This window comes from Panthera uncia, chromosome E1 (genome assembly GCF_023721935.1).
Source record: "Panthera uncia isolate 11264 chromosome E1, Puncia_PCG_1.0, whole genome shotgun sequence".
NCBI classification, from domain to species: domain Eukaryota; kingdom Metazoa; phylum Chordata; class Mammalia; order Carnivora; family Felidae; genus Panthera; species Panthera uncia.
Window position 1 is genome coordinate 53,820,487 of NC_064814.1, and position 21,053 is coordinate 53,841,539.

The following is a 21,053-nucleotide window of genomic DNA, read 5'->3' on the forward strand; positions in this document are numbered from 1 at the left end:
GGCTTCTGTCTATGCAGACTGCTGTGCATGGCTCTGGGGGCTATGGGAGCTGAGCCAGGCCCTGGCCCTGTGCTGTCTGCTCCCTCAGATCGCCAGTGGGGGGGTTGCTGTACCCGAGGGACTGTGCTGTAGGTGCGGGAAGGAGGGGCGCTCCCAATCAGGTCTCCTACCAAGGAGAAAGCTGAGCAAGGGCCACCCCCCACTGCCCAGCAGGGCTCTCCAGCATGAGCGTCAAAAGTGACAGCCAACAGTCTCTCTGGTAATCACGTTGGTCTCACCCTCCATCCATAAAGAAGCGTGGGTACAAATAATGGCCATTTTCCTGCAGGGCCGCACGGGAAGGAGGCCTGGAAGGGGAGGGACATAGGATTCTAACTATGGTGACAGTCGTCTGACTCGACGCCTGGCCCTTAGTCCCTCGCTTTCTCCGACCCCCTTCTCAGACACAACCTCTGGACCTGTGCCTTGGGAGTGGCCGTTAGCCCAGTATTTCAATCTGTGCTAAGTGTGGAGCCTGCTTGGGATTCTCTCTCTCTCCCTCTTCCTCTGCCCCTCTCCCACTAGTGCTCTCTCATGGTTCATGGGTTCAAGCACGGTGTCAGGCTCTGTGCCGACAGCTCAGAGCCTGGAGCCTGCTTCAGATTCTGTGTCTCCCTCTCTCTCTGACCCTCCCCTGCTCATGCTCTGTCTCCCTCTCTGTTTCAAAAGTAAACATGAAAAAAAATTAAAAAAAAAAAAAAAAAAAAAGAATCCAGGGCAGAGCCTCATAAAACTCAGGGAAGGAACCCCAAGCAAATAATTCTGAGCACATCCGCCGAACACTCCGCTGATGCCCATTCACTGGGAGAGGGAAGAAAGGCTCCGTGAAAGGAGCCGGCAGTGATTGATGGGCCTGGGGAGAGGGTGTGTTCACTTTCGGGCTGGCTCAGGGCGACCCGACTAATGAGCGGCGCCCAGCATGGGTGTGAGAGAGCCACAGTCAAGGCCAGGACAACCCTGTTCAGGTTCATCCCAACAACAGGATGGGGGAGGGAGGCGGGAAGGCTGGGGGCGGGGGAGAGGGGCGTGGCCGCCGCAGAAGGAGCTTGCCTGATGGCGTGGACGCAGGCCTGGGAAGGGCCTGGGATGGCTCACCAGGCCCTTTCACACGTGGTCCCTGAAAGACGACATTGTTCCCTTCATCCTTTCGACACGACGCTATTGAGCACCTTGGGAACGCTGCACTGGGAGTCGAGGGTGGGGGGTGGACCAAACAGAGCTTCCCCCCCACCTCCACTCCCTCCCAGAGGCACACAGGCCGTGAACAAGGCCATTGTCAAACGGACAAGCCGGTGTCAGAGACTGATGCGGGCCACGGAGGCAGGGAGGGGAGCTTTGTGTTGAGGCCTGACGAGAAGGAGGCCACGGAGGCAAGGCTGGGGGCAGAGCATTCCAGAAGAGGACGTGGGAAAGGGAGGCCGAGGAAGGAAGCCGTGTGGGTGTTGGAGAAACCATCTCTCCTCCTCCTCCCCTCCCCGCTCTCCTCCCCACCCTCACCCGGGTGTAACTCCCACACCAACCCCCGTGGGAAGGGGACCTTGTGGGGAGGGGGCCCCATGCTGTCGGCCTGCAACCTTGTTGGGTGGTGCCTATCCTGTTGGTCCTTCTGCTGCTCTGGCGGCTCCCTGGCCACACACGCCCGTCCGGGACCCTCCTCCTCCTCCTTGTACCCACTCAGCCCTCCATCCCTCTGTGCTGGTCTCCCTCCCTCTGCCGTCACCCCCAGCCTCCCTTCTGCCTGTACCGCCCCGCCCCCCCCAGCTTCAGTCAATGTCACCCGAGTCGGCCGCTGCTGTGGACACCTGTGCTGAGCTCCAGACAGCACGTCCCAACCCGGACAGCCCTCAACGCACACTGACCGGTGTTGGAAGAAGTCACTGTGTGTCCCCACACCGCTTCGTCCAGATCCACTTGTGTGTCAGCGGAGGGCAACCTCACCCACCAATCCCGAATCTGGGCTGGCCTCCCTCTCCCACACGCCCCACACGCAGTCTGTCTCCCAAGTACCTAGAGGTCCTTCCCTTCCCCTTCTCTCAAGTCCCAGTGCCCCTGGGTTAGGTCACCGGTGTCCCCATCAGCCTCTCTGCCCTCAGGCTCGTCCTGCTCCAATCCACTCCCCACATTCCAACCAGCTGTCTTTCTAGAAGGTGCTTCTCATCACGTCACCACTCGTGCTCCTGAACCTGCTCTCATCCTATAACAAGATGGGACTCACACTCCCTCACTTAGCTGAGTCCTTCCCACGGAGTCACGCTCCTCCCCCAGCCTACCTACTTCCCGGCCACTCGCCCTGTACCCCAGACCCACAGCTGAGTATCTCCCACGACGTCACACCACTGCATGTTTCCATGTGCTCCTTCCTTGGCCTACAGCATTCTGATCCCCTTTTCCATCTAGCTGACTCCTAGCTCAAACGCTGCCTTTTCCAGGAAGTCCTCCTTAAAGTATCCTGGGGTCACAGGCCTTGCCGATTCTCCGTGCTTTATGTGTAAGTGAGTCCTCTCTGTAGTGAGAACTCTGTGCTTGTTAAGTGTAAGGGTAGTGACAGTCCTTACAACGGCTCTGCGTAGGAGTAACGCAGGTAAATATTACTGCTCCCATTTTACAGGTGAAGAAGCTGAAATTCAGACGTGCCCCAGGTTACAAGACATCATGCACAGAGGGACAAGGGACCCACGGAGAAGTGTGTTTCAGCCCCCACTCCCATCCTACCCCCGTTCCTTCTCCAGCAAGTAAAAGCAGCCGTTGGCTTGGTGAGGACAATGCTCTTAGGGCCTGGGAAGAGATATTCCACAATTCTTCGTGGGTTCAAGAGAGCAGGTCCCAAAGAACCCAGTGCAAGGCCACGGAGGCCAAGTGTCCTGAGCCCTGGGCCTCCTGCCCAGGACCTGGCATGGATGCCCAGGGAAGCTGAGGACCAACCCCTGGCTGTGTGGGGAGCAGCCTGCTCTGTAGACACCACCACAGATGGGTCTGAGCAGAGACGCTGGTCTCCTTCTGTTCCCCGCCCTTCCCTCCTTCTGTGTTGTGCGTGTAAACATTTGTTCAGAGGGTGGGCCTCGTGTTAAGTGTTCTTACCACTCACTCATTAATTTTTATTAATTAACCCAACTCACTCATTAATTTTTATTAATTACTTAATAATTTATTGTTTTTATTAATTAATATACTACTGAGCTTTTCTAAATCCTTAAAGAAACATTCTTTGGCCACCATAGCTGAAATTCTGAAATCTCAGTGGGATTTTCAATATCCCATTGTAAAGGAATGCTCTTTGTTTTGTTTTCAAATCGTCCGAGTTAGCACATTAGCCCGCCTGCTGGATTTCCCCCAGCTCTCCAGAGACCCTCCCCTCCAGGCTGGCACCTCAGATCCCTGAAAGCTAGGCTCTTCAGGGTCCTGGGCATTTTGCTTCTTCCTGTAGACTCTCCATTATCTGTCTCCCAGCTCGCATTCATCCTACAGGTAAAAAAAAAAAAAAAAAAAAAAAAAAAAAATGCGCGGGCCGATTTCCTCGGGCTGGGCTCAGAAGGGGCAAAGCCCTTGCCCCCCCCCCCCCCCCCCCCCAGCCCACCTGCCTGCAGCCCCAGCTGCCGAGTGCTCAGGAGGACAACCAGCAGGTGTGTGGCACAAGGGAGGGGAAGATGAGGCCATCTGGAGGGGGAGGGATGAGGATCCCCCCTGCTGACTGAGCCCTGGGAAGGTATGTGAGCCGACTTGATCTTTCAAAGGCATTCAACACAACTGGCCACTCTGTTCTCTTTGAAACGTCTTCTTCCTTTGGATTCAAGTTAGAACCAGCCCGTGGTTTCTTCCCATCTCTCTAGGCATTCTTTTCCTGTCTCCTTAGCTGGCTCGTTCTACTCCACCCAGCCGTTAAATGGGGGAGATCGTCGAGACCCGGCCCGCGTCTTCTCGAACTGTGCGAGATCTCAAGGAGACCAGCAATCTCCTCCCCACCACCAATTTGCTGCGGACCCACAAGCCCATGTGCGTAGCCCAGAGCTCGAGCCCCCAGCCAGCGTATCATGGCTTCTCAGCCACCCCAGCCCCTCTTCCGGTGTAGCTCATCTCCGGAGGCACCTCTGGCATCCAGCCGTACAACACAGAAACCTGGTTGGTATTCAGCAGTGGCCCCCTCGCTTTCCCGCATCCCCGCATTGAATCTGTCGTCACGTCCTGTTGATTTCACCTCCCGGTTATCTCTCATATCCACTTCTTTTCATTCCTACTGTCACCAACCCCACCTCTTCCCTGCTCGCTGCTTGCCAGGTGCCCATTCTTGGCCCCCTCCGTACTGCTCTCCCCACGGTAGCGGGAACCCTCTTTTAAAAATATGGATCCCTTCACCTTCTCCTCAGGACGCTCCAACGGGTCCCCGATGCTCTTGGGAGGAAGACGTTAACATGGCCCTTTATTTCCTCTTGCTCACTTAGCGCTGATTTTGCACCTAAAGATGCATCGGCAGCTCAAGAGAGCTGAGCCCGATTCCCAGCGGAGGCCATAAGTGGATGGGCAGGCCTGAGGCTCTGGCCCTGGGGCTCACCCAAGCAGAGTCCCTGGAGCTTGGTTCGGGACCTGGCTGGGAGAGGAAGGGGGTCACAGACAACCGAGCCCCGTACGGCTTAACCCTGGAGCCCTGCAAACAGGCTTTGCAGCTCATTGTTCCCAGGGCAGACAAGTCACGGCAAGAAAAACGCTAAACAGAAAAATGGATTCTGGCACCAAACCCAGCAGATACCCTGGTGGCGATGTCTGAGGATCCACAGCTCTGACATCTCTGACTACGTGCCCAGCAGTTAACTCAGAGCTGAGTGCCGGCAGAAATAGACAACAAAACTAAACGGGTGTGGGCAGCAGCCAAGTAGGAGTGCAGTAGACCATTTTCCCTGCCTGATAAGGCTTCAAGGTATTCCCGTGGAGACGCTTTACTCTGGGAGGGGGGCTGCAGGAGCACTGCCTGCTTAGAAATGGGGAGGTGGGGGACGAAAGATACACAGGATCCAGGAGGAGCTGTAGCAACTCTGGTGAGACACTCAGCTTTCCCAAGAGCAGAGAGTCCTGGGAGTTATGAAAGGGACCATTCAATAAACACTGGGTGTTAGTTACAAGGAGGCAAGCTGCTCCCTGGCCAGGAAAGGTGTCCAGCCTGTGAATGAGGACCATGGAGAACTAGACAAACGACCTCTGCAAGTGTACCAGGTACTATTATAAAAGCAACTATCAAGTCAAATAGGAATCGACTTCTCACCCATTAGGATGGCTATTATCTAAACAACAATGACAAAAATAAGCAAAACAGAAGACAACAAGTGTTGGAGAGAATGTGGAGACCGGAGCCCTTCCACACCGCTGGCGAGAATGGAAAATGGTGCAGCCATGGCGGAGAACGGTATGGTGGGTCCTTAAAAAAACTCAACATAGAGCTATCGAATTAATCCAGCAATTTCACTTTTAGGTAGGCACGCACCCCAAAGAACTGAAATCAGGGATTCATTGTACGGGTATCTGTGCACTCATGTTCACGGCAGGATTATTCACAATAGGCACAAAGTGGAAGCATCTCAGGCATCCAGTGACAGGTGGATGGATCCACAAAATGAGGTGTATGTACACCTATTACTCAGTCTTTAAAAGGAAGGAAGTTCTGACACACGCTCTGATGGGGATGAAACCTGAGGACCTCATGCTGAGCCAAATAAGCCAGTTACAAGTGGACAAATACTGCGTGATTCCACTCCTAACAGAGGAATCAAATTTTTAGAGTCAGAAAGTAGAAGGGCGGGGGCCAGGGGCGGGGGGTGCTGGTGGAAAAGAGGGATGGGAAGTCCGTGTTCCCTGGGGACACAGTTTCATTTGGAGAGATGAAAACGTTCTGGAGACGCACAGCAGCACGAACGTACCTAAAGCCGCTGAGCCGCACAGTTAAAAAACAGTTGAAATGCTAAATTGGGGTTGTGCATATTTTGCTATAATTAAACGTTTGAGAATAAACTATAAAGATTAAATGGGAATGAGAAAGAAACAAACTTGATTCTCCAGGGTGTTGGGGAGAGAGCTGGCCTGGGGCCTGGGGGCAGAAAGAGAGGGAGGGGGGATATTTGCATTTAGAGGTCTGGATGGGAATGATGAGGGCTTAGATCAGGACGGTGGGGAAGAAGACAGGAAGACCAGGGCAGAGAGCTGGAATGTTTGCTGAGCCTGTGGGTAGCAGCCAGATGGATTCTGGAAGGCCAGGATGTTCACTCCGGGGAAGTCTCTCAAGCCTCCTTAACAGAGGAAGAATGAAGAGCTGTGAAAATTGTCAGACACTCCTCAGGTAAGCACGAACGTATTTCTGAAAATGCTGACCCTGAGAAAAAGCAAGAGCCTGTAAAGACTGATTGGTGACTGATTGATCAGTGTCAATGCTTTTCCAAATTCTAGCCCCGTACCCCCAGGGGCACATGAAACACATTTAGCTGGCACACAGGTTCACTTCAAAAGGCATAGCCATTTTAATTCTCATCCGGTCCTTTATAGGATTTCCAAGGACAAAACCTCTCAGTGACACGGCGCAAATATCCCCTCTGAAATATGTGAACTTCAGGCCTTTATTTGACAAAGAAAGTATAGGCCTTGGGTTCAGCACCTTCAGCTTGCAACAGCGGCTAGTTCAGGAGTTGATGAGTCTGGCCCACCGCCTGGTTTTATAAATAAAGTTTTATCGGAACACAGCCACACCATTCATTCGTATATTGTCCATGGCTCTTCTGCTACTATGGCAGAACTGAGTGGCTCTAACAGAGAGACCTTACGGCCCACAAAGTCTAAAATGTTTAATAATCTGGCCCATTACAGAAAAAGTTTGAGGACCTCTGGTCTAGTTTAATTACAGTGTTTTGTTTTCAGTGTGTATATTCTAAAATACTTGCTGTCTATTCCAAGTAAGTTTTCCACTGATGGTGACAATAATTCATTGAAGTTAAAAAAAAAAAGAACCATTTTAAGAAAATCATTAACAAGATACAGTAAAATTAACAAATCCTTGTAATGACACATTAACACATTAATATGATTTTCTATAACAAATGACAGAAGCAGACCGCAGCTGTGGCCAAATCCTGGGCGTAGCATGTGGATGCCAAGGGCTTGAGAAATGCCGGATTAGGCCAGTGGGCAATGTGGACAGATGTGAGAATGCGGCAGATAAAGAGACTGGGGACCGGAAGAGCATTTCATGAGAATAAGGGGTCCCCATCAAGGTCGCATCTGTGGCCGTAAGGATGGAGAGAGGGCTCAGGGTGTCCTAACTGGACCCACTGGGTATCAGGAGAGTCAGGAGAACAGGGGAAGCCAAGCTCGATCAAGGGGAGAAATGCTAGAGCAGGACAGTCAGTGTGGGTCCCTTCCAACCTGGGGTTTTCCCTACAGAAGCGCCATCGTGGCATAAGGAAGGCAAAGATGTCCTGACAACCACAATGGTAACACTTGTCAACGTCACCATGTGCAGGTTCTAAGCACACTTTACACCTGTGAACTCACGTAATCTTTCTAGTAACCCTGTGGGACAAGGGATCATTTTACAATGAGGAGATTGAGGCACAGAGAGGGCACGTGACTTGCCCAGGTCACACAGCTCGTGAGTGGCACAGGCTGGCGTGGCTATGCCCGCCCAACATCTGAGCCCTGACACTCGGGTGGTGACTGCGCCTCGGTCATTCAGATTGTCATGCCCCGGGAACTGACTCTGTGTCAGCTGAGCCTGCCAGGCTGGCCTGTCCCTGGTCCCTCGGTTCTCAGCCTGCCCTTGAGCATCCAGGTCACACAAGCGCTGTCATCCTGGTGACATCACAGGGAGAGGACAGATCGTGATGACTTTCCACGGGAGCGACAAGGTGTCAGTTGCCAAGAGGAGGCAGATCTGTCCTTGGAGAGGACGAACCTCTCTGAGCCACAGAGGCAGCGACAGACCCCGCAGCCCGAGAAGTCTCAGAAGAGAGGGGGCCGAGGGGGCATCAGGGACCAAATCTAGAAGCCGCAGGCCAGGAGCGGGGCCCGTGGATGTGCCCCACACACTGTGTTCGTGCTTCGGAAGGCACACAGATGTCCGTTTGTCTCCTTGCGTTGTCTCCTAACTCTTCACACTGTGTGTATCAGTCTCAGAGGCGCCTGGGGGGGCTCCGTCGGTTACGCGTCCGACTTTGGCTCCGGTCATGATCTCACGGTTCACGGGATCGAGCCCCGCGTCAGACTTCACACTGACAGTGCGGAGCCTGCTGGGGATTCTCTCTCCATGTCTCTCTGCCTCTCTCTCAAAATAAATAAACTTAAAAAGAAAAAAAAGATGGGGTCAAACGACAGTAGAGTAGACCCCTCATCCAACATAACTGGTATCCTTATAAAAAGGGGAAATTTGGACACAGAGACAGGCACACAAAGAGAATGATGCTCGCATAGGATGGTGATGCACCTGTAAGTCAAGGAAAGCCCAACGCTGCCAGGAAACCCCCAGAAGCAAGGAGAGGGGCAGGGAACAGGTTCTCCCTCACAGCCCTTAGAGGGAACCCACCCTGCTGACGCCCAGAGCTCAGACTTCCCTCCTCTAGAAGTTTCTGTGGTTGAAGCCCCCACGTTGGCGTTCTGGGCCACCCAGGGACCTCACACAGCTATTTCCTACAGTGGCCACTACACCTGATGACGGAACAGGGCCGGGAAGCTCTGTTAAAAGCGAGCACCGCAGACAGGGCTATGTCAATCAAGTCAAGTGAATGTTCCTGCTGGTGACCCGCCCCTGCTCTGGGCTGTGCCTGGCACTCTCAGTGTCCCCAGGGCCAGCCACGCCCTCCTTCCCCCTCCTATTCCCACCTTCTCTTTGAGCGGCCCCACTCAGAGGGCTCCCTTGTCACCTGGCTTTCCACCAGCCATCCCTGTCTGTCCCAGCTGTGTAAACATCTAGAGGGCCTGGCACATGGGCGGAGCAGAGACGGGGAGGTGGGCAATGCCCAGGGCTCTCACGACCTGGGTGGTCCCTCGGGCCCCCCGCCCCCCGTTTAGCCCCGCGGAAGAACGGCCACGTGTTGGCCGCAGGACAGGGTGCACAACGCGGCCCCTTTCCCTAAGACGGAAGAGGGGTGTTTACAGTTCTGGAGGATAAATGCTAAGTGACGTGTGCTGGTTAGCTCTGGACACGAAATTGCGAGTGGTTTTGATTCGATTTTGTTCCTTTTGCTGGGGAATGTGTCAGAGTCTGTTCAGCTGGAAGTGTGTGTGTGTGTGTGTGTGTGTGTGTGTGTGTGTGTGCAGGCGTGCGAAAACAGTAGAAATAAACATGGTGAGAAGACCTGGGGTGCTGAGCTGGGGCTGAGTGGCAGAGTGGTCACCCGCTTCTCTCTGACCTGTCACCCGAAGTCAGACAGGATTACAGTGACCAACCACCTGATGGCCCGGGACTCAAGAGACTCTCTTTTACACATAAAAGTCTTCATGGTAAAATCGTTCGCAGGCTCACGGGACTCCTCTGCAAAGGCACCCGGGAGCCTGCGGACAGCCAGACCTGCACACATGCACCCGGGGTTCTACGGCACAGACTCTTGGCCTGCCCCCCACAGGGCATTGCCATCCGCCCACCGTTCTTCCCGAGACACTCTCCCGGTCGGAGCTGGAGGCAGCAGATGGGAGGGCTGTCAGCCTCTCCAGCACTGGAGGTGCTCCTGTGTGGATACCTAACTGCCTCTGAGCATATATCCAGAAAAGGAGACAGACACCGGTGGGGAGTAGCCTCAGCTACTTCTCACTTGGAGATGCTCCAGATCAGCTACTTGGCCTGAGTCAAGTCTCCTGGAGCTTTGGATCCTAAAATCTCTAACACGTTAATTCTCCTCCCCCCCGCCCAGGACCTTTTTTCTGGAAGTTTCTCACTCCTCCTGGCCTATTTCACACTAGGGAACAAAGTCAGAGCTGTCTATTCATTCTCCTCGACCAGAGAAGGCAGGAGAAAGAGTGGAAATTATTTCTTCCAGTATGTCTGGGGGAAACCGAGTCCCAGAGACGTCTGGTGTGTAGGCCAAGGCCCCGCAGTGAACCAGGGACAGAGGGGAGGCCGCACACCCTGTGAGCAGCCAGTGACATGGCAACATAACCCCTCGGGGATGTGAGCGAGCAGTGTCTGTGGGACATAAGGCAAACGTCGAGTCAGTCAGTCTGGAAAAGACACAGAGAACCAGACAGATATTTCTCGACTTCTGTCGCCTTTTGGTTCATGCCCGATGGACCACAGCCAGAGGCCAGAGGTCCCCCTGCCCCGCCCACTCTGCCCCATCCGTCTGTCCTCCCAGGTCCCCAGGTCTTCAGAATGGAGACCATCCACGAGGCACATCCACCTTCTCTGGGTCCCTATTTGGTCCCTAGAACTGACGGATTCTTACCGCACCATTTCAAACTCTATGTATGTCAACAGAGTCTCTTCCACGTCTTTTACTTAAAACCTCCCTCTGCACCAGGAAGAGGAGGGCGGACGGGTGAGGGGAACGAAACCCCACCACCAGCACAGGGCTCAGAAACCTGCCAGGACTTGCCAAGAACTCGAGAGGCACGGGACGAGGCACGGGACAGCCCCCCTCTCGGACACCGAAAATCCCTCCCGGGGCACCTGACCCCTCCCCGGCCACGTAACCCAGCGCTGACCAGTCCCATTAGCACTGATGTCAGTGTGTTTTGGTCCAGACCGCTCCTGAGTCACGAAGCAGTTAAGGAATAGCCTGCCCCACTGGCTGCCGTGCTCATAAAGCTGGCTCCGCGTGTACTTCCTTGTGGCTCCAGACAGCCTGACGTCTCCCTCGTTCGCTCACACCCAGCGGCCAGCCGGTGCGGGCGGCAGGAGGCAGAACCGCCACCCTCCCATGCAAATCAGCCCCAGGGGTGCAGCCGGGTTTCTCCCGCTGCTGCAGGGCAATGCTCCTGGGGAGGCGCTGGGGAAAATGCAACCTGGGGCGCTGTGTGCTCTTCCTGGCGCTGGCCCTGCTGCTCGACGCCGTGGGCCTGGTCCTTCTGCTGCTGGGCGTCTTCGCCTCCCTCGATTACTGGGACTTCTTGGTCTACACGGGGGCCCTGATCCTGGTGTTCAGCCTGCTCTTCTGGATCACCTGGTATTCCCTCAACATCGAGGTACCTCTTGAGAAGCTGGACTTGTAGTTTGGCCGTGGGCACAGGAGGAGGGACGCAGGCTCCACAGGCAGCTGGCCGTGAACCTGGGGCTGCTGCGCGGCCGGAGGGGTAGGGGCGTGTTTCCACTCCCACCCAGAACGCCCCACGGGGGAGCAGGTGAGTGCACACGAGACCCGCCTGGCGGGGTGGCTGGAGAGGCTGAGAAGGAACTGGAAGCCTGCACCCCGGCTGGGGGCTCTGCCCACCTGGGTGGGCACCTATGGTGGTCAGAGGCTGTCCTCTCCCCCTCCGGGGCCCGTTGTCCTTATGGAGACCACAAAGAGGGTCTCCACGGCCCCCTCCATTTCTGAGACGCCAAGAGTGGTCCCGCCATGCAGAACAGGAAGTTATTCTGTCAGCTCAGAACTTTGGAGAGGAGAGCCCATCTTGATTCTCTGTTGGAAGACCAGCCGGCTGCAGGGTGGGGAGGGGGATTAGCACTGGGAGAGAATGGAAAGCTCTCCAGTGGCCATGTGTGTCCTAGCACGGATGGAGCGGTGGCGGGGAGCCACCCAGAATGGCCCTTCTCCCTCCCTTCCTGCCTGTACCTGCAGGTGGGACACACACCACAGTGGGGAGGACCTGCCTCCACATCCTCCCTCGGGGCACCTGCCTCCTCTCTCAGCAGCGCCCCCCCCTCCCTCCTCACACACACTCCCATGCGGCCACCCCCACCCTTCACTCCCACCCCCACCCGGCCACGGCTGGCCTGGGAGCCTCAGTGCTCAGGAGACCATGGCGGACCATTTCACCCACCGAGCTGCACTTTCCAGCTGGGCCAGCTGCTTGGTTGACCGCATGTGACCAAGGAGGGAGATCATCGTTAAAGATGTTTCACAGGGACGTGAAGCACCAAGGATAGAGCCGGTCTGGCCCCCGTGACCCTGAATTACGGGCAGCTCTCCCCCAGGGGACTGGAAGGGGAGCCCTGGTTGGGATAACAATCATCATCTCCCCGCCCCCGGTGGCCAGGAAACTGGCACAGCCGGGCACTCCCTTCTAGCACTGGGTGTAAGGATAAAGGTCATTGCTGGGTTGGAAGGAGGAAATGATAATCCTGCCTCTTCTGGGGGATTCCATCTGACCTTTGGAACCAAGAGACCAGAGCAGCCGTTTGAAGAGGTTTTGGGGAGGGTAGCCTAAACCTGGTCCTGGCAGATGAAAGGAAGGAAAAGAGATGGGAAGTCCGAGTGCCTGGGTCCTGCTCTGAGTGCCACCGCTCAATCACTGGGTGACAGTGGACAGGCTGCAATGGGTAGTAGCCTCATCTGTAAAATGAGGACACCATGACCTGCCCTTGTGGTTGCAATGGCCAAAAAGAGGTAAGGCAGAAGAAGGCTTTTTGCACGCAATGTGGTTTTTACAAATGTCCTATGCCCTTACTAAACGCATAGGAGAGGGTAAGCAAACTGATCCAGGCTCCCAACTGAGAGCTGGGGGTACTGAGAGGAGCTGGGGTACCTCAAACTGGCAGTGAAGGGGTTAGTTTACACTTTGCATCATGGAACTTCGAAGCAAGAAGGAACCCCTAATGTGTTTGCTCATTCCCAAAGACACGCCGGGCCCCGTGCAAGGCACTGGGGATGCCCTGAAGGATAAGATACACAAGGTCTCTACCCTCGAGGAGTTTCCCATCAAGGGAGACGTAGATAGTAACCAAATAGTCCCACTAATGCAGGTACGATAACAGAGTCAGGTGAAGACTGGGAAGAGAAGGAGTATCACTTCACGGGAATGGTCAACAGAGACGCTGACCCAGAAAGCGGAGTCTCTCAGGAAGAGGTAATGGCTTGAGCAAAGGTCCTGGGGTACCAGGAAATAAAAGGACAGCAGGGAGACTGAAGGGCAGAGGAGGCAAGTGCAGGAGGAGGTTAGGGTCCTGCCTGCAGTAGGCAGAGGCCGGGTCAGGCAAAGCCTTGAAGGCCATCCTAAGGACTTTGATCATTATCTTAATAATAAGAAGTTATTAAGGAGATGTGAGCAGGGGTGGGAGCTTGACATAATTGGATCTATGTTTCCAAAAGACTACCCTGGCCATGGCATGGATGATGATGTTGTGATGGTGACGGTGAGGATGATGGTCACCAGTTCAAGCTCATCTGGGGAGCGACATCACTTACCCAAACCACAAGGGGTCCCTAGTGTGAGGCTCCTTGCCCTTTACATCCTTTCCACATTGAATAGAAAGAAGTCCAACGGACCAATGATGAAGAGCATGGGCCAAGACCCAGGCCGTGTGGTTTGAATCCAGTTCCATTCCTTACCAGCTTTGTTTGTGACCCGGTGCGAGCCACATCACACCCCCATGCCCTACTTTCCAAATCTGTAAAATGTAGATGATGTTAAGGACAGCAGCCCCAGCTTCAGAGAGGATGGTAAGATTAGCCCTGCCTCATGACGATGTCGCATAGGTTAAGTGGACTAATGTGTGGACGGCACTCCAGGAGTGACGATTAAAGGCAGCAATGGACATTCCGTCACGACACTGGCGGCCGATGCATGGCAGAGGGGTAAGACCTTCCTCCGAGATAGACATACTTGAGGTGTTACGATCAATTCTTTTTTTTTTTTTTTAATTTTTTTAGTGTTTATTTTTGAAAGAGAGAAAGAGAGCATAAGCAGGGGAAGGGCAGAGAGAGAGAGGGAAACAGAGAATCCGAAGCAGGCTCCAGGTTCTGAGCTGTCAGCACAGAGCCCTACGTGGGGCTCAAACTCACGAACCGTGAGCTCATGACCTGAGCCAAAGTCGGACACTTACCCAACTGAGCCACCCGAGCACCTGTGTTATGATCAATTCTTAAGACGGTGTATGGCATTAAAGTTTTTTCAGTAGCTACGTGAGAAAGCTGTCCCAGAACACGAGACTTTCGTCCAGGCTCAAAGGGACTTAAATGCTTGAGAACCACTGTACTTTCCACTAAACAGTCATGCAAATGTCTTCTTTTCAGTTCCCAAACTGCCATGTTCTGTGGGACCCTCAAAGCCAGTGTCCCTTGGTCCCTCCATCCCCTGCAATGCCTAGGGCTGGCCCAGAGTGACCAGTCAGTGTGGGCTAGGGCTGCTCAGGGAGGCTGCTCGCTTATGGAGCTACCCCCCGCCCCATGACTTTGGGCACATCCCATTACTTCCCTTTAGAGTAGGAGATTTGGGACCCATGGCAGGTTTGAACAGGGGTCCCAGTAGCCCCCTCAGGGGCTGGAGTGGGTGGACAGCAAGCAGGCAGGACTCGTGCAGCCCTATCTGCCACACACATACCTCTAGAATAGTGGGGTTTCCACAGTTTTGTCTACTGAACTTTCACGGAAGGCTTCCTGTGAACACGGGTTCTGATGCTAAAACGTACTTCTTCTTTTTAAAAAAATTTTTAATGTATATTTACTTTTGAGAGAGAGAGAGAGAGAGAGAGAGAGAGAGAGAGAGAGATTGAGCATGAGTAGGAGAGGGACAGAGAGAGAGGGAGACAGAGAATCCAGGCAGGCTCCAGGCTCTGAGCTGTCAGCACAAAGCCCAATGCGGAGCTCGAACCCAAGAACCATGAGATCATGACCTGAGCTGAAGCAGGACGCCCAATCAAGTGAGCCACCCGGATGCCCCAACTAAAACGTATTTCAGAAAATGACTCATCCCAATCCCTTTACATTCTGTGACCTTTGGCCCGGGCACAATCTCCAACCATATTCATGATTGATGGGCAGTTCTCCAATTCTCAGAATGGAGTGAAAGGAAAGAGCACGGACCCCTTTAATTCAGAACCCGAATGTGCCATTCCAAGCTTGTGCTTGGACACTCCCCCCGCCCGCCGCCTCCCGAGATAAGCGGGTCCCACCCCTGGCGTGAGGTCTGGTATGGAACTCAGGGCAGGACAGGACAGGCTTGGCTGTCCCTCGAGCCCTGAGCCTGTGGCTTCCGTGGTTCTCCGGAGACCAGAGGGCAACCTGGGCCACTAAACCTCAAAGGTCAACCCTCCCCTCCACCCCCACAGGAGTTTCAGAACGAGTGTCTTGTTTTTATAGCCCAACTGTGTGTCAAGGGAGACAACCTGCCATTTGATTTTATCACTCCAGTCGCCATATTCTCCTGAGATTTGCCTGCTCCGCATTTCACTTGCTGGGCATTTCTTGTAGATAGAGATAAGCCCCCAGGCAAAGTCAGGTGAGGATTCTTGTCCTTTTCCAGGAGGGTGCATGACTACACCACCCCCAAACACACACACACACACACACACACACACACTCACACACACACACTCCCTCACACCTGCTACACACACCCCAGAAACAAACACACACTGGCAACAATCAAAGCCCAAGAGCATGCAAGGCTCACAGCTCCGAGCCCAGGAAAGTGAAACCTGCCCTTCACCATCAACTTTTTCTAACTTTCCACCCACAGAGAGGCGGGTGGACTGGCCAAGTCAGCTGGGAGTACAGCCAGGTGGAGAGGTGGGCAAGCCGGCCCGGCACACCGGTGCCATTTGCACACACAGGGCTGGGGCTGCGTGGAGGGCCAAACATCTCTCTGATCCCTGGAGGAATGTTTAATCTAGAGGGAGAGATAAAGTAAGTACACAGGGCGTCACAAAAGCACACGGAAAATGCACGCCGCGAGATAAGCTCGGTCGGGTGCGTGGGCCCTGCGCGCCCAGGTGAGGAGATCCTTTGGTTGTGGTGGGGCAGGGGTCTGTGTGTGACTTTGGACATCTGGCCTGGGTCCCGAGGAGCAGGAGAGAATGTGACAGGCAGAGAAGGCTCTTGGGGAGAGCCACAGGGAAGGACTGCAGAAAGGAAAAAAGAAAATGAAAGAATATTCCGGAAAGAGCGAGCAAGCACATGTGAGTGGGTCAGGGGTGTTCGTTGGAGGACGTCAGGGGCAAGATGAGGATTCCAACACCTGGAAAGCAAGGAGGAGGCTTCGCTGACTTCAGGGACTGGAGAGGGACGTGGCCGGGCTCTGTTCAGTGATAGCAGGTACAGGCAGGTGGGAGAGAGGTGCGGGGGCAGGGAGACCGCTCAGGAAGCTCGGCAGGCAGGTAGCAAGACGCGGGCAGGAGGTTAGGGCCACGGAAAGCAAAGGAGACACAGACAGCATGAGTGGGACCAGACAGACCCAGCGGACGGCCTGTCCTAGTGTCCTGCGACATCAAAGCTTTCGGAGAGCCCTGCCATGCCTGTGAGGACGGAGGTCAGGGGAGGGGACAGGTTTGCTTCCGAGGATGCGTCTTCCTTCGCACGGGCGGAGCCTGAGATGCAAATGGTACACGGGATGAGAACGGCCCAGTTGGCGTGGAACGTGCAGATTTTAGAGTCAGAAGGAAGATCGGGGCAGGAGGACAGAGTGAGGGGTTGGAGACCCGAGTGTGGATGAGATTGTACAGGGTGAGGAGGTAGACAGAGAGGGGAAGAAAACGGTGTGGGGGAGCGGGGAATAGAAGGAAGGGAGGAGGAGGGGGAACGCTGTTTCTCTGCACAAGATCCCATTCGTAAGTTACCGTGTCTGACATAATGGAACTAACGAGGGGTGGTGCCAGGCTGTGAAACCAAGCGAACCCTCCCGTAAAGTCCACAACCTCTGCACCAGGCCTGGGGATGGCCACGTCTGGCCCGGGGGGCCAAATCTGGCCCTTCTCCCGCTTTGTATGTCGCGTTTTACTGCGACGCAGCCACTCACTCACGCGTGAGCTGTCTAAGGTGCTTTATGCGGTAACGCCAGAGCTCCGTGATCGCAGCAAAGACCGTATGGCCCCGTGGTGCCTCCGATATCTTCTATCTGGCCTCTTACCGCGTAGTCTGCTGGCCTCTGGCCTGGCCGTCATTACTTCCCACGGGAGCCAAAGCCAGAACCTTGAGCCGGGCTTGCTTTTGGGGAGTGGGGGGAGGGCAGGCAGGTTGGGAAGCCCACGGAGAGGTCCCCGGCGGTAATAAGGGAGCGACACCCTGCAGGTGACAAAGAGGATGACGGAGGGCATGGTGTCAAGATGGGGGACTGACCGTCGAAGGCCTCAGAGCCGTCAACAAGGCTGTAGTGGCCTGAGGAAAGTTGACTGCACTGGGCCGTGAGCCTTTGTCCTTAGATGGTGGGGACAAAATGGGACCAGCGCTGTGCACACAGTGGCCGCTGGGATGCACAAAGGGACCAGCACAGATTCATCCCAATCCTCAGTCGTATCTGGAGATGATGAAATGACAGGAATCAGGCTCTGCTGGCCACGCTGATCTTGCAGTAGGATTTTTTTTTTTTTTTCAGAGGAGGGGGTTGAGAACATTGAACAGGAGGGTCAGGAGAGAGGAGGAGCCAGGAGAGAGGGGGAGAGGACACTGGAGTCACAGCCGAAGATAGACAGATGTCTGGCCACGTCCAAGGTGGACGTGGGGTGGAATCCAGAGCCCAGGGAACGACTCCGTTAGCTTCGGGTGCAGGGAAGGGGGTGGGGAGAGGGAGCTCAGACTCGATGAGTGCCTCGGTGTTTACTGACCGATTTCTTATTTCCAGGACCTCAGCCGATGCTCACAGCTCAGTTAGGGGCTCAAACACCCATTTTACGGGTTGGGGAGACGGAGCCCCACAGTGGTTCACAACTAGCCCGCGGAAGGGGCGCTATGCAGGGGCAGCGCTAGAATCCAAACCTGAGTCCTGCTGACTCTCAGAACCACACACGGGTTTGAAATGACATAGTCAAGTCTCTGGCTGACAGCTTCCTTCATTTATTCAACACAGGTGCTGTCTGACAGAGTAGCATCAGAGCCCCGGGAAGATGTCTTCTCTTGGCCGCATGCCCTCTACTAAGTATCTGGGAGGAACCAGAGGCTTGCAAAGCACCCACCAGGATGCCCGCGAGTGGCATGGATGTCAGGCTTCCGGAAGGTTCCAGTCTCCACCAAGAGTCCGGCACCCCTGCGCCACGGCTGGCCCCCCAGCCGTTCGGGGATGGCCCCAGAAGCCTTCAAGTTCTCAAACTGGGGCTCTGATGGGAGCGACCTTGCTGTGGGGTTCAGAGGCCAACTCTCGTCAAGGTCCCGTTAAGGACTAACAGCCAGAAGTGAGCACAGGAGTCCAAACGGGGCCTCCCGCAAGCACACATCAGGCCGTGTGGCTGCTGCTTCCCCTCCCCGGCTGTCTGGACGGGCCGTGTGAGCCCGTGAAGGGCTCCGCCTCACCCATCTCAGGACGGTGCAGGGTGGCCCAAGGGGCATATTCTAACACGCTGGCTGCAAAAGCAAAGCGTAGCTGATGCTGTGCGATGTGTGAGGGACGCCGCTGTCCTCCGTGCCTCACATGGTTTGCTATGAAGGCAGCCCCGTCCATTTGCACAGCCAGGCTGCCCGGGGGGCTCACATTGAGCTTTCAGTCAACGGAAGGCCTCCTCCAGGCGATACCCTGACAAAGGTAGCGAGGCCCGTGCTGTCCTCGTGTTCTCCGTTTCTCGATCCTAGCTAAGAGCAGGACTCTGTTTTTATCTTAAGTCAGTTGCGTCCAGTCAAACGCAGCCCAGCTCGGAGGCTCATCTGATGTGCGCTTGTCCCCAGGGCTCGGCCTGCCTATGTAATTTATGTTTCTCCTGGTCTAATTTTGTACTTTTTATTTATATTTCACCCTGAAAAGTGTAAGTGTTCCCTAGAAGCTGCCTCAGATGTTCTGTGCTATGAGGCAGGAACCTAGCTATAGAAGTAGGTTTGACCTTTGACCTTCTGCTTTAACAGGATGCGCCATATTTCGGGGCGTGCATGCTCCCGCAAGAATCCTCCTCAACCGCCATAGCTTTACAGCATCCCCTGCTCAGAAGTTTAACCTGCTTCTGTGCAAGTCCTGGAATTCAACGTTGGGCACAGCACTGTGGATGGAGACAGTGCCTGGGTTGTCCTGACACCATGGAATCTTCTGGAAGTTCTGTGCTTGAACACCAACCCAGCCTCTCAGAACGAGGCTGGGCTCGGAAGCCATCACGAAAGGAACATTCCAGATAAGCCATTAAGAAAAAAGATTCCCCTCCTACTCCAGAAGATTCCTTGACCATCTGCACATGTAATCCTACCGATTCTCCCGAGTGGACATTTCTTTGTGTTTCCAACCTGACTCCCCACGAGCGAGGAAGCACGTCCTCTTACCGGAGGTTCTAATGTCAGCACAGAAGGAAAAGTCACCCATGATCCACATCACCCTGAGCAGCTCCTTAGGAAGACGCTGTGTTGGAGGCCCCATTCACTTCCTTTCCTTGGTTTTTTATCCTAGAAACGGAATGGGTTTCCCTTCCTTCCCTTGGAGCCAAATGCAACAGCTGGCTTTCATCTGCGTTGTTCGAGACAGGCAAATCTTGAAAGAGGGGGAGCACACGTTCTCAGAATCTGAGGGGCCGAAGGAACTGAGATGGGCAGAACAGCGGCGGGTTCCGGCCTCCCACATCACGCCCACTCCAGGGACCTGCACGCCGTACTGGGACCTTCCCCCACCGCCCTCGTTTTTGTGCACCTGCTATTGGGCAATTTAAATGCGTGCATGACAGTTCTCCATTTAAGTGCGCCTGTTGGTTCAGCTCCTGGACCGTCTCCCAAATTAGAGGGCGTGTTTCTGTGGGACGGGAGGTGTCTGACCGCCGCTTTTGGAGTAAATCTGTGATAACAGCTGTCGTGGGTGCAGCTGGCTACTTGCTGGCCCTGGAATTAGCCCCCCAGAAGAAAAGGGAGGTCCACGCGGGAGGGCGTCAACCGTCCGGGATCCCTAACGAAGAGCCAGAATGGAGAGGGGCACAGTTAGACAACGCACGTGGAAACTGGGGGCAATCCCTCTGGGGCAAGTCTTGGTCCGCCACTGATTGTGTGCCAGGATGATACTCGGGGACCCATTAGGGTGCAGAATGAGAGAACACGAGAACAGAGCCCAATCTCAGAGAGCACGAGACCGGCACTTAAAATGTTGGTGGATCTCCGGGGGCTCTTGGTAAATGCAGATTCTGATTCAGGAGGTCTGGGGAGAGGCCAAAGGCTCTGCATTTCTAACAAGCTCCCGGGTGACGCCATGGCTGCTGGTCTACGTGACACACAGAAGCACAAAGATCAGGGCGCCCGGGGGGGGGGGGGGGGTGCTTAGTCGGTTAAGCGTCTGACTTTTGGTTTCGGCTCAGGTCATGATCCCACGGTTCGTGAGCTCAAGCCCCGCATCAGGCTCTGTGCCAACCTCATGGAGTCTGCTTGGGATTCTCTCTGTCGCCTCTCTCTGCCCCTCCCCCGCTCGTGCACGCGTGCACTTTTTCTCTCGCTCTCACCCAAAATAAATAAATAAATAAATAAATAAATAAATAATCTTTAAAAAGAGAAAAAGAAGAGCAAAGATCTTGAGCAGCCCCGTTATTTTGGAGATGGGCAGAGACTGAAGCCGGCGGGTGAAATGACTTTCCCAAGTTCAGGCAGCTGCAAAGCAGCAGATGCAGAACCGAAGCCCAGAGCCCAGAAGCCCAGATGCCCAGGTTACCCAGGCTGCCCCTTTCCCCTCCGTAAACTGCTGACTGGCTTCTCCAGGGCCCTGCTGAGCCTCGGGCACAACAAGCAATCAGGGCCGCCCCAGAGGAGGTGAGGCACCCTCGTGCTCAGGAGCCACTGTGCCTCGGGCCTCGACGTGGCTGTGCTGCGTGCCCAGGAACACTCTCCTGACCAACCGGGCGTCCACACTGCTCCGTGTCACTGCACATGCCAGAGCCGTGAGCGCATGAGTGCCTGTCACGAGAGTCGAGGCAAGGCGGGCCAGAGAGGGAGGAGGGAAACAGGAGGGGCCGAGTTTCTACGGGCGGGACCGCATGGAGCTGGGTTCGTCCTCCCAGAAAGTTCTCCCAAAGGGCTCTC

At 54.9% G+C, this 21,053-nt stretch overlaps 1 protein-coding gene across 1 annotated transcript; it reads left to right on the plus strand.

Moving 5' to 3' along the window:
- The first annotated feature begins 10,971 nt into the window (after positions 1-10,971).
- Positions 10,972-11,211, plus strand: TMEM238L (transmembrane protein 238 like). The gene has a single exon (XM_049636932.1). It carries the CDS (start codon positions 10,972-10,974, stop codon positions 11,209-11,211), a length of 240 nt encoding a protein of 79 aa, XP_049492889.1.
- The last annotated feature ends 9,842 nt before the right edge of the window (positions 11,212-21,053 follow it).